Below are 12,050 nucleotides of genomic sequence, written 5' to 3' on the forward strand. Positions count from 1 at the left end.
ACCATAGATACAAGGGCACATACATAAGATTTGTCTAATCTAGCCTATAGGGTCTAGGAAATATTAGGCATGACTCAACTACTGTGCCTTAAACCCATCCCCTCCTGTAATAAAAATATTTATATGTGGCTCAGTGTGGGGTAAACATAAAAAAGGACCTATACTCACCTCTAAGGATCCAATGCAGCTGCTGCTTTCAGGTTGCTGATGACGTGCCGTCCGCTGAGGACAGTGGCATCCGTCACAGAAAAGGTTAGAACTGTATCCACTTAATGGATAAGTCATAAGACAGCTCACAATGTATCTGTTAAATGGATCCTGTATTAGTCTATGAGTGACAGATGATACTGTAAGCCGTCTGTCACAGTCCCTGTTTTACATACACTGTATATGTTACAAACATATCCTGACATATATGTTACAAAGGATGCAAAAATGTGATCTTAATGTAACCCCCCTCCCCCGGCTTTACTTTAAAACATATTTGGACCTACCTGAAGCTCCAGTGCCCCAATCCCACATAAACAGCTGCATTCTTTTATTCTAATAATTCGTTTTGATTTTGCATGCCATATTAAAGGGGTATTCCAGGCAAAAACTTATTTTTATATATCAACTGGCTCCGGAAAGTTAAACAGATTTGTAAATTACTTCTATTAAAATTTTTTAATCCTTCCAATAGTTATTAGCTTCTGAAGTTGAGTTGCTGTTTTCTGTCTAACTGCTTTCTGATGACTCACGTCCCAGCTCCTATGGGGATATTCTCCCATCATGCACAGCTCCCGGGATGTGACATCATCATTGAGCAGTTAGACAGAAAACTTCAGAAGCTAATAACTATTGGAAGGATTAAGATTTTTTTAAAAGAAGTAATTTACAAATCTGTTTAACTTTCCGGAGCCAGTTGATATATATATAAAAAAAAGTTTTTGCCTGGAATACCCCTTTAATAACATTATAACAGTTGTATATAACAATGCATGCAATGCAATATGTAGTATAATGTTACATTGTAATTGCATATATGAAGACGGGCACCACCATATCAATGAAAAATGGGGTGCTATCAGTGGCTACAACAAGAACTGTATATAAAAAAAGAAAGAAAAGTTAGCCACTATAGATAGATGCACACCACAATAATAATATGAAAAATGTATGAGTCTTTATTCAATTACACAACAAAAGCATAGACATTTAAAACCAATTAAAAACACAAAGAACGTGTTATAACCCAAATAACCACCAACCCCCCCTAGGGATACACAATAAGCATCTGATAGGGGCCCCTGGAATAAAAACCAAAGTGGAGGAAACCCAGCATCAATGAGAATGTGAAGTAATGCCATGACTCAAACCAAAATCCCAAATATGGCTCTCTCCACCAGCTAATACTGTACCGCCTAACAATAGTATGCATATATACCTGGGGCTACCTCACCTACCGGGGGGGGGGGGGGGGGACACAGCAGCTACACGCGTTCCGCTGTCCTGCAAGACAGCTTCTTCAGGAGTGATGTGTACTATGTTGTGTGAGTATATATATATATATATATATATATATATATATATATATACACACATCAATAACATGTGTATGAACTAATTAAATCAATCAAAGCTTATGTAGTCAGAACTGGGTCTCACCTGTGTGCTGTATACCGAGTGTACCTGCCGTCATTGTCTCCAATGCGGCCAGGAAGTCCACGCCACGTGTCACATGACAAGGAGCTGGAAACTACATAATTTGCATAAAAATGTGCATAAAAATGATGTATGTATGTCAAGACTACAGCAGGATACCTCTGCCGCCCTCCAGCTCTCGGATCAACATTCAGGTAGTGCAGGCTTCAAAACAACAATTAATGTGGTGCTGATGAAACCAGATCAAACACTGCAGGAACTATAAAAGAGGATTTATTCACCAAGATACAACGCATTTCGCTGCGCATGCGCAGCTTCCTCAGGCATGACAAAACCAGGTAAGGTGGATACTTATATGGCAAGAAAATTAACTAGGTCCTACTCAATACAAATTCAGATCGTCTTATAGGAATGCTAAATAACAATGATGTTAATAAAACCATAATAATTATACATATATAAAATATACAACAATCCATTTCAAATCATACCTAAAGCATACAAAAAAGTTATACGTTTTTATATAATTTTTTTTATATATTTAAGAAAAAATAATCTGAATAAAATGTACAAACGTATAAAAATATAAATATATATGTGTATCACATATACCGTTAAATTAAAATAGACGCAATTAACAGACATTCTTTATGGTTTCATCAGGACCCTGGAGGGATAATGTAGCCTACTTAAATTCAAAATGATCCCCAATAATGAGTCGTTGATAACGATTTGGGACATTTTCTGGAATTATTTCCAATATTACTAGTCATAAGGATTCCATATTATTGCTATGTACAGTAGTGAAATGCCTCGAGATACTGTGGAGCAGTAAACTATTTTTAATGTTGGACCTATGTTTGCAAATACGTGACCGCACTGTCTGCACCGTGCGGCCAACGTACTGCAGACGACAGCTGCAAGATATAAGGTAAATGGCAAAGCGGGTTTCACCATTAACTGAGTGAATGATAGGGGAAGTATTACCCGTCTGAAAACATTCAAACATAGTAACCCCTTCCCTGATCATAGCACAGCAGAAGCAACGATTTTTATTACAGGGTGAATAACCTATTGATATAGATACAGTTCTTATAGTAAGACTAGCAAAATTCTTATTATCACTATTTTAATTTTTCTCTTAAAATCTGTTAGGAGCTACCAAATTCTGAAAGTTTCTGGAGCGCCTAAATGTAACTCCAGGATTTTTAGGAACAATTCCTTTAAAGGGGTAGTCCAGTGGTGAAAAACTTATCCCCTATCCTATGGATAGGGCTATAAGTTTGAGATCGCGGGGGGTCCGACCGCTGGGGCCCCCTGCGATCTCTCTGTACAGGGCCCCGGCTCTCCGACCAGATAGCGGGTGTCGACCCCCGCACGAAGCGACGGCCGACACGCCCCCTCAATACATCTCTATGGCAGAGCCGGAGATTGCCGAAGGCAGCGCTTCGGCTCTGCCATAGAGTTGTATTGAGGGGGCGTGTCGGCCGCCGCCTCGTGCGGAGGTCAACACGCCCCCTTCCCGCAGGCTATCGGGGCTCCGTACAGGAGATCACAGGGGGCCCCAGCGCTTGGACCCCCCGCGATCTCAAACTTATCCCCTATCCTTAGGATAGGTGATAAGTTGTTCACCACTGGACTACTCCTTTAAGGACTGGATCGTTTAAAATAATAGGCCAGTTATGTCTCAAAATTCTTTTTATTTCACTTGCTTCACAATTACACTGTGTAATAAAATTATATCTAAATTTATTTTCCGGAGTTTTAGTCGGACAGTCGCCTTTAGTTTAATTTTTGGAAGTAGTGAGATCTGATTGTTTTATAGATCTCACCCTATGGTAGGCATCTGTGATTAATAATCCGAAAATCCTTTAGCCAAAACATGTTCCCTCAAGATGGCTACCTGGGCAATGAAATCTATGTCAGTTGTACAATTCTTGCATATCCGCAAATACTGTCCATATGGGATGTTTATCAGCCAGTTAGGATAATGAGCACTCCTATAATCTAGAAAATTATTAAAGGGGTACTCCACCGGAAAACATTTTTTTTTTTAATCAACTGGGGCCAGAAAGTTAAACAGATTTGTAAATTACTTCTATTAAAAAAATCTTAATCCTTCCAGTACTTATGAGCTGCTGTTATGATCCACAGGAAGTTCTTTTCTTTTTGAATTTCCTTTCTGTCTGACCACAGTGCTCTCTGTTGACACCTCTGTCCATTTTAAGAACTGTCCAGCGCGGGATAGGTTTTCTATGAGGATTTGTTCCTACTCTGGACAGTTCCTAAAAGGTGTCAGCAGAGTGCACTGTGGTCAAAAAGAAATGTTTTCCAGTGGAGTACCCCTTTAACACCTGTTTAAAAAAAGTTCTAGTAGAAATCTTCTTCTTCTAGAAAATTCTTCTGATATTTTTTGATTTGGAGACTGAACAATTCTGGTCAGATTTCTACTAGTACTTCTCCTGGGGGGCCCAGGACAATTTTTCACATCGGGGCCCTATGGTTTCTAGCTACGCCCCTGCTTACGACTAGTAATATTGGAAATTATTCCAGAAATGTCCCAAATTGATATCAACGACTCATTAATCTTGAATCATTTTGGATTTTTCAGTCGGCTACATTGTTCCCACAGGATCTTAATGAAACCAAAGAAAATGTCCATTAATTGAGTCTACTTTATGTAGTAGTACACGCGATACACATATAAATTAATATTCTTATACGTATGTACATTTTATTTTGATTATTTTTTTCTTATATATAATTTTTTTAATATAATTTCTTTATATAATTTTTTTTGTATGCTTTAGGTATGATTTGATATGGATTGTTGTATATTTTATATATGTATAATTATTACGGATTTATTAACATCATTGTTATTTAGCATTCCTATGAAACTCTCTGAATTGTATTGAGTAGGAAATAGTAAATTTTTTGCTATATACTGTAAGTATCCACCTTACCTGGTCTTGTCATGCCTGAGGAAGCTGTGCATGCGCAACAAAACGTGCTGCATCTTGGTGAATAAATCCTCTTTGATTTGGTTCCGTCAGCCCACATTAACCCTGCACTACTTGATTGTTGGTCACCAATCCAGGCAAAGTAAGCAATATGACTCATATTCCATATTTCTAGGCAGCAATTCTATTGGTTTGTATAGATTTTTCTTGCGCAACAAGCACAAGTGTATTCGAGAGTCAAAGAGGCGGGGCATGGGGTCTGCTATGACCCGGGGCACCAACGCCGCTCTCTCCCTTATGCCCGCTCCTCCTATAGATTAACTCACAGGACTTGCCTCCCTAAAGCAGCCCTGTTAGTTTGAGAACGTGCCGCTAATGTGTACAAATCGCTTACAGACTAACCACGCAGTGCAGTTGTACACATTTACAGATATGAATATGGGGTTGTCCCTCTTTCACCAGCAGCCATAACCTACAATGCATGTACATCCAATCAATCTTCATCCAATCATAATGGTACAATGCTTGATTTTACTGCAATGAAGATCTGAAACTGCGCTGCGCTGAAGATCAGCGCTGGACCATTGTTCCTTTCTTCAATCAAAATGATGGTTATACTACGATTTACAGGACAACAAAGAAAAAATAGTTATGGAAAAAAGCTTATACCTGAAGATACTTATTAGAAGCATTTTACTTAAAGAGGTACTCCGCCCCTAGACATCTTATCCCCTATCCAAAGGATAGGGGATAAGATGTCAGATCGCCGCGGTCCCGCTGCTGGGGACCCCGGGGATCCCCGCTGCAGCACCGTGCTATCATTACAGCACAGAGCGAGTTCGCTCTGCACGTAATGACGGGCCGCAGCATCGTTATGTCACAGCCCCGCCCCTCGTGATGTCATGGCCCGCCCCTTTCAATACAAGTCTATGGGAGGGGGCGTGGCGGTGCATTAAAGGTATGGGCCGTGATGTTACGAGGGGCGGAGCCATGACGTCATGCTGCTCCGTCCCCTGTATCGCCCGTCATTACGCACAGAGCGAACTCTTATCTTATCCCCTATCCAAAGGATAGGGGATAAGATGTCAGATCCCGGGGGTCCCCAGCAGCGGGACCGCGGCGATCTGACATCTTATCCCCTATCCTTTGGATAGGGGATAAGATGTCTAGGGGCGGAGTACCCCTTTAAAAATGATTGATACACCTGATGTCTATAATGTAGTACATACCGAAAAGTAATTCTCAGGATTCCACCCAATACAGGCAATGCTTTACCTTCTCCTAGCTGTAGCCTCAATAATACAAGCAATGATCAGATGTAAAAATGCTGTGCATGGCACGTTCAGCGTGAGACTTCAGCGGAATGCACAACACAGTTATTTTAGATTTAAGATTACAAATAAATTTCACTTGCTTGGTTCCAGATGCACATGTTCAATGACTGGAAAATTAGTTTAGGTGTCATGGTGTATAACAGACTACTTGCAGAATGTTTTCGCGACAAGGATCACGTTTCAAGCAGCTTGTTAGGCTCATCACTTCCTCAAACTATGTTGTCACTGCTAGCGAGTGAGTGAAGAATCGGAGGCACAGTGACACACATAATCACAGACAGTTTCCTCTCCCCATGCAGCTCTCAGTAGGATTACAGCTTATTATTACCCTAAATTGAAAGAACTGCAAACTTTAACTACAATTACTTTAATTTGATTTTATGGTTTCTGTAATGAAAAGAATGCCTCGTGTCAATCACACAGAAATAAAGCATTTATTTACTTATGGATCGACAAAATACCATAGAACACCATGCTATAAAAGTAAGTCAAGATTTGGTGCAAATAAAAATTCACTAGCTGACATTTAGCATATTTTTTGGAGCTTTTTTTTTGTCTACCTTTGGCGCTAGTTTGGCGCTCCCAGCTCTTATTGCGCCTTTTCATTTTGACGTTATAGTCCTATTTGCCGTCCCGTACGTTTTGATTTTTTGCAGATGCTGTTGACATTTATTTATTAACTGCGCATTCTGTTAAAAGGCGCAAACTTGGGCGCAATACCCTATTTAGATCAGAAATCTTACACCATCTCTGAGGTGGCATGTTTGAACCTCCATAATGTAAATTCTCATTTTCGAAGTCCTGATAGTCATTTCCTGATCGTTTGCTTACACCAGGGCTGCACAATATATCACAATCTGCATCGAATCGCGATAATTGCAGATTGCGATATAGCGATTTCATCCGTCACAACATTTTGCGACTATTCATTCTGGAGAGGCCGAGCCGCAAAGCACAGGAGTCTATATCAGACACTGCAGCCTGAGATCATAGTCCCGGTCCCGTAGGCAGATGCATGCTCATCCTCCGTGCAGCGCGGCCCGACCTCTCTGATATAAGTGTCACTGTTACTCCTCCCAGCACTGCCTAGCGCTGGGAGGAGGTTAACGATACTACAGCTGGCCGCCATTTAGATAAGGGGCAGCTGTGGAGCGGGGGTGTAGGAAGAGAGCTCAGGAGCGGAGTTCTCTTCTTAGTAGCTAATGCCGGACATCACGCAGATCAATGTTGATAATGCCTAAAAAAGGTGCCGGTAGCTCAGTGGAACTGATTGGGACACCATGGGCAAGATCCCACCGGGTTAAAATCATCTGAGAGGACGAGCGGAGGTCCCGTACCTGCCTACAGTCATGCTGCAGCCTTAGCAGGCTGTAGTAATGGAGCGCCGATAACACTGATCAATGATGTGCTATAGGCTCCTATGGCACAGCATTGATCAGTGTCTGCAAGCACAGCAGTGCATCTGTTTGTCTCCTGTTGCCACAAAGATACAACTCCCAGCATGCCTCTGGCTGTCTGGGAAAGCTGAGAGTTGTAGTAGTGCAACACTTGGAGACACACTTTTTGGCAAACAGTGACGCCCTCAAGTCTGCATTGGAGATTTATCTGTAGTGTCATCATCAACTTCGTCATCAACAATCTCCTCAGCGAATGAGTCCACCTCCATACTTGCAGTGTGAAGGTTGGCAGTGGAAGATGAAGGAGTCGGCTCTGCCCTCCGTGCCCCAGACTGTGCCACTAACTTTCGTTCTGCTTAATATACAGACTTTGAAGAAAGTAGATGGAAAACAAGCGGACACTAATTTTATGACGTGAGGGGATTGCTGCACACGCCAGGAATAAGGTGGTTTAAAGTTCAATATTCCCACCAAAGTACTTGTATGCGATATGTAACAATGTCGCTGCACCATATTAATAACTTTGGCGCACGATGCGCAAATGTGAGAGTGAACCAAAGGTGTGAGAAAAAGGGTACTGGACACTATACTTGATAAATGTCAGCCACTGTTTTCAGTGAGAAGAGTGCAATAAACAAGGCGATATTATGCACGCCTTTAAATGCACAGCGGCAGGTTGTTGACTTCATCAAGGTTCATGTATTTTCCATATAGTGTGATGTAAGCCTCATGGGATTAACACATCTCTATCTTAATGTGGCATGTAACATAATTTCTTCCCTAGCCTCTTACCTATATCATGCTTGCCTAGATCACTCTGCAACGGGTCAAACCCAACTTCTTCAGACTGCAAAGGATGGCGACTTTGGGGTGCAGGTTCTTGCATTTTGCAATTCACATGAAAGAAGTTGCTCTAAAAGAAAAAAAGGAACATTTGTAAATGATTAACTGGACGATATAGAAATGATTCAGAAATCAGTGTTAGTCGTGATACTGTCATTTCAGGAAAATACAGCTAAAAAGCAGAATCAGTGATGTTTCAGCACCTGCTATTCATTCCCTGTCAGCTCCTCTGCCTTGTCCAGCACATGGCAGCTTGGTATAAACACACCTTATTCTCCCTAAATGTTCCAATAGAGATATAAGGCAGAGTTTTCCAAACAGCTGTATTTCCAGCTGTTGCAAAACTACAACTCCTAGCAGGACCAGACAATGCTAGGAGTTGTAGTTTTGCAACAGCTGGAGACACACTGTTTGGTAAACATTGATATAGGGCACTGTTTTTCAACCAGGGTGCCTCTAGCTGTTGCAAAACTACAACTCCCAGCACTTTTGAAAAGTCACACAACAAGTGCAAAAAAGTCACAGATAAGAGAAGGAATCATGCAAAATTGTGTTCTGCAATAATTTATAGTTTTTTTTTGCTCACATGCACCAAGTTTATCAACCCCCCCCCCCTGTGATAGTATGATAAATGTGTTGCACATAAGCAAAACCAAAGCAAAAGTAAACGGCTTCAAATCACACTTTCTGAAGACAACATTAATAAACGTCCCCAATACTGTATATGTTCAAGTGTATGACAGGAGACAATGATGAAGGCTGAAGAGGCTGGTCAGAAGTGATGACATCACTCGGGAGGCGGGGATAGAACACAAAAACAACATCCATCCTGAGACCGCAAATGAGGATTAGTTGCATCGGGATAAAGGGATGAGCCAGGGAGCTAGAGATTATACCGCACAGAAAATGAAAGAATTACACAACTTCCTGTCAGCAGTGATGCACGCAAAAGCCAACTGAAGCGAGTACAATTTGTGATAACATTAGTAAGTTATATACCTTGGGGTGATAGTCTTATTTTAAATACAATTTTCTGATACTCCAATAACTCTTTAACTTCATCTCATCTGTGATGGAGGCCCATAATGGAGTTTCCAACGCAGGTGTGAACTTAGCATTTAACAGCAGTAAACACACTTTTACTTGATCAAAAAGACTGCAACTCGTAAAGTGTATTTTATGCTAAAGGGAACCTCTCACCTGTTTTAGGCTGCTCAAACTGCAGGAATAGAAATCATAGTTTAAAAAAGCCGCCGGGACCAAAGTACGTACTGTATTTTTCGTCCTATAGGACGCACCGGCGTATAAGACGCACCCTATTTTTAGGTGCATTAAATATTTTGAACCCAATAGTGGTCTTCAACCTGCAGACCTCCAGATGTTGCAAAACTACAACTCCCAGCATGCCTGGACAGCCGTTGGCTGTCCGGGCATGCTGGGAGTTGTAGTTTTTCAACATCTGGAGGTCCCCAGATTGAAGACCACTGCATAGGAGGTAATACTCACGTGTCCCCGCCGCTCCGGACCCGTCACCGCTGCCCTGGATGTCGCTCCATCGCTGTCGCCGTGCCCCCGTCACTCCGGAACGTCTCTGCTGCCGGCCGGGTATCCTCGCTCTCCGTCGCCGCCATCACGTCGTTACGCACGCCGACGCACGTACGCGACGACGTGATGACGAGGAAGGTGAGCGCCGGCCATACAGGGGATCCCTTAACGGAGAAGACACCGAGGAGGCAGGTAAGGTTCCCCTTCAGTGTCCTGTAAGCACTAACCCGGCTATTCAGTCGGGCTGTTCAGGACTGCCGCGGTGAAATCGCGGTCGTCCCGAACAGCCCGACTGAACAGCCGGGTTAGTGTCACTTTCCCTTCAGAAGCGGCGGTCAGCTTTGATCGCCGCGTCTGAAGGGTTAATACAGGGCATCACCGCGATCGGTGATGTCCTGTATTAGTCGCGGGTCCCGGCCGTTGATGGCCGCAGGGACCGCCGCGATAGGGGTGTATTCGCCGTATAAGACGCACCGACTTTTTCCCCCCAGTTTTGGGGAAGAAAATGTGCGTCTTATACGGAGAAAAATACAGTAGTCATTAGAGCTGGTCCCCGCCCCGCTGGCCAAGTGGTACGTCTCTACCTATTTGTGTATAGTAAGAGACACATCACTCAGTGCTGGCGGGGTAGAGAGCAGCTGCCGGTATCTACCCCAATGACTAGTTACTCAGGTCCTGTCCACTTTTTAAAGTTATGAATCATAATGGCCCTTATTTACTAACAGGATTCCTACTTTTTGTCAGGTTTTGTGCCTAAATTCTGTCGCACGAACCATTAGACAGAATAAGCGACAGAAAAAAAAACAGAGTGAAAAAAAAATCCCTACAAAATGGGCGTGGTTTTCGGGAAAAGGGGCGTGTTCCCTACATTCCATCCAAAATCACTTGTCTTTTTTGAAAATCCCTCTGAAAATCATGGGTTTTCTTCCCAGAAAATTCACTACACTTTAAAGAACGTATAAAGTTTCCGAAAGCGGAGTAAATTAGTAAATACCATGGGAAAAAAAAGGTCGGAACAGCCAAAACACAACAAAACCTACACTCCACACATGGACCAGCATGTCCATGGTTTAAGCAGCATAAAAAGGGGTGACAGGTTCCCTTTAAATAGGGGTTGAGCATTGGAGTGGCAATGGTGGGGGATGGGGCAGGTGAGTAATTTTTATTTTATTTTAAACCACCCTAACAAAAAAAAATAAAAACCCAGACAACCCCTTTAAGCAGGTTCTATTTATACAATCCCCTATTATAAGTTATATATAACCCCCACCCTTCTTACATGTGTATTATAGATTGCAAGCTTATCTGGTCAGGGACTGGTCAGTGAATAAAAGCTTTTCCTATAGTATTGCGAAAAACGGCATTACATGATCAATAGATAATAAATGCAATGAATGCTGTGCTAACACAGGGAAGAAGCTGCTGCTAAGAAATGTGTCACTGAATGGAAGAGAATGCTGCAGAATATACTAGATGAGTTTTTAATGTCATATTTCAGTTCAATCAAGTAGTAAGTAAAGGCTCTGGATCTTGGACAAGTAAGCCATGTGAGCTGATCTCACCATGCTTGACTTCTTGTTTCTGGACTATTAGACTGACTGCCCTCTTTCCTGTAATGATGAAAGTAAATTATTAATTTTCTGTGAGGCTGCTTACATAAAATTCTATCTGTATGCAATAAGCATAAAATAACCCAGGCATGTATAATTCGGTCATTAAACCTTTCCGTTACGTGCGCTCCCTGATAAAGGGTTAACAGCCATCTTTCCGAAGACAGAAGCAGCAGATGGTTTCGCCGTGTTTATGATGATAAAGTTATGCGTGTATCGCATTTTCTAGGTTGTGTACCTATTTTAGTGAATATGTTTAAATTCATGCAATGTGATAACTTATTCAGAACCACAAACAAGAAGTTATCAAGAACATACATTTTCCTCCTTGCACCTGTCACCTTCACAGCCTGCAGGTGGCCATTTTTTGGAGAATACCAATATTACTACAGCTAGAGAGCATTTGACAGAAAATTTAAATAGCAACTGTAAAACTTTATTTTATTACCTAGATTTCATTTTATGTAATGTGTCTTTCCATACTCTAGTAAGGCTGACTTATACCACATTTGGGGAATACAGCTGCCGATTCTGGCAGGGGAATTTCAAAACAGCCTCCTACCGTATCCCTGCTAGACCCCATTCATTCCAATCAGGTGATCGGAGTCAGCTAGTGCATCCGGTTGGCTCATTTTCCTACCGTATGCAGTTTTTGAACCGGACCGAAAAGCGCAGCAGACCAAGATTATCAGTCTGGCTCAAAAACTGGACACG

The 12,050-nt window shown here is 42.0% G+C and overlaps 1 protein-coding gene across 9 annotated transcripts in view; it reads right to left on the reverse strand.

Annotated features, from left to right (window-relative positions):
* Positions 1-12,050, reverse strand: part of TBC1D5 (TBC1 domain family member 5) — a 645,101-nt gene that overhangs the window by 381,847 nt on the left and 251,204 nt on the right. For all 9 annotated transcript variants that reach the window (XM_056519933.1, XM_056519937.1, XM_056519936.1 and 6 more), the window contains one exon: positions 8,131-8,251. In XM_056519933.1, the coding sequence (XP_056375908.1) occupies positions 8,131-8,224 (94 nt within the window). In that variant the 5' untranslated portion in view covers positions 8,225-8,251. The remainder of the gene's footprint in view (positions 1-8,130; positions 8,252-12,050) is intronic.

The sequence above is a fragment of the Hyla sarda genome, chromosome 5, assembly GCF_029499605.1.
Source record: "Hyla sarda isolate aHylSar1 chromosome 5, aHylSar1.hap1, whole genome shotgun sequence".
NCBI lineage: Eukaryota > Metazoa > Chordata > Amphibia > Anura > Hylidae > Hyla > Hyla sarda.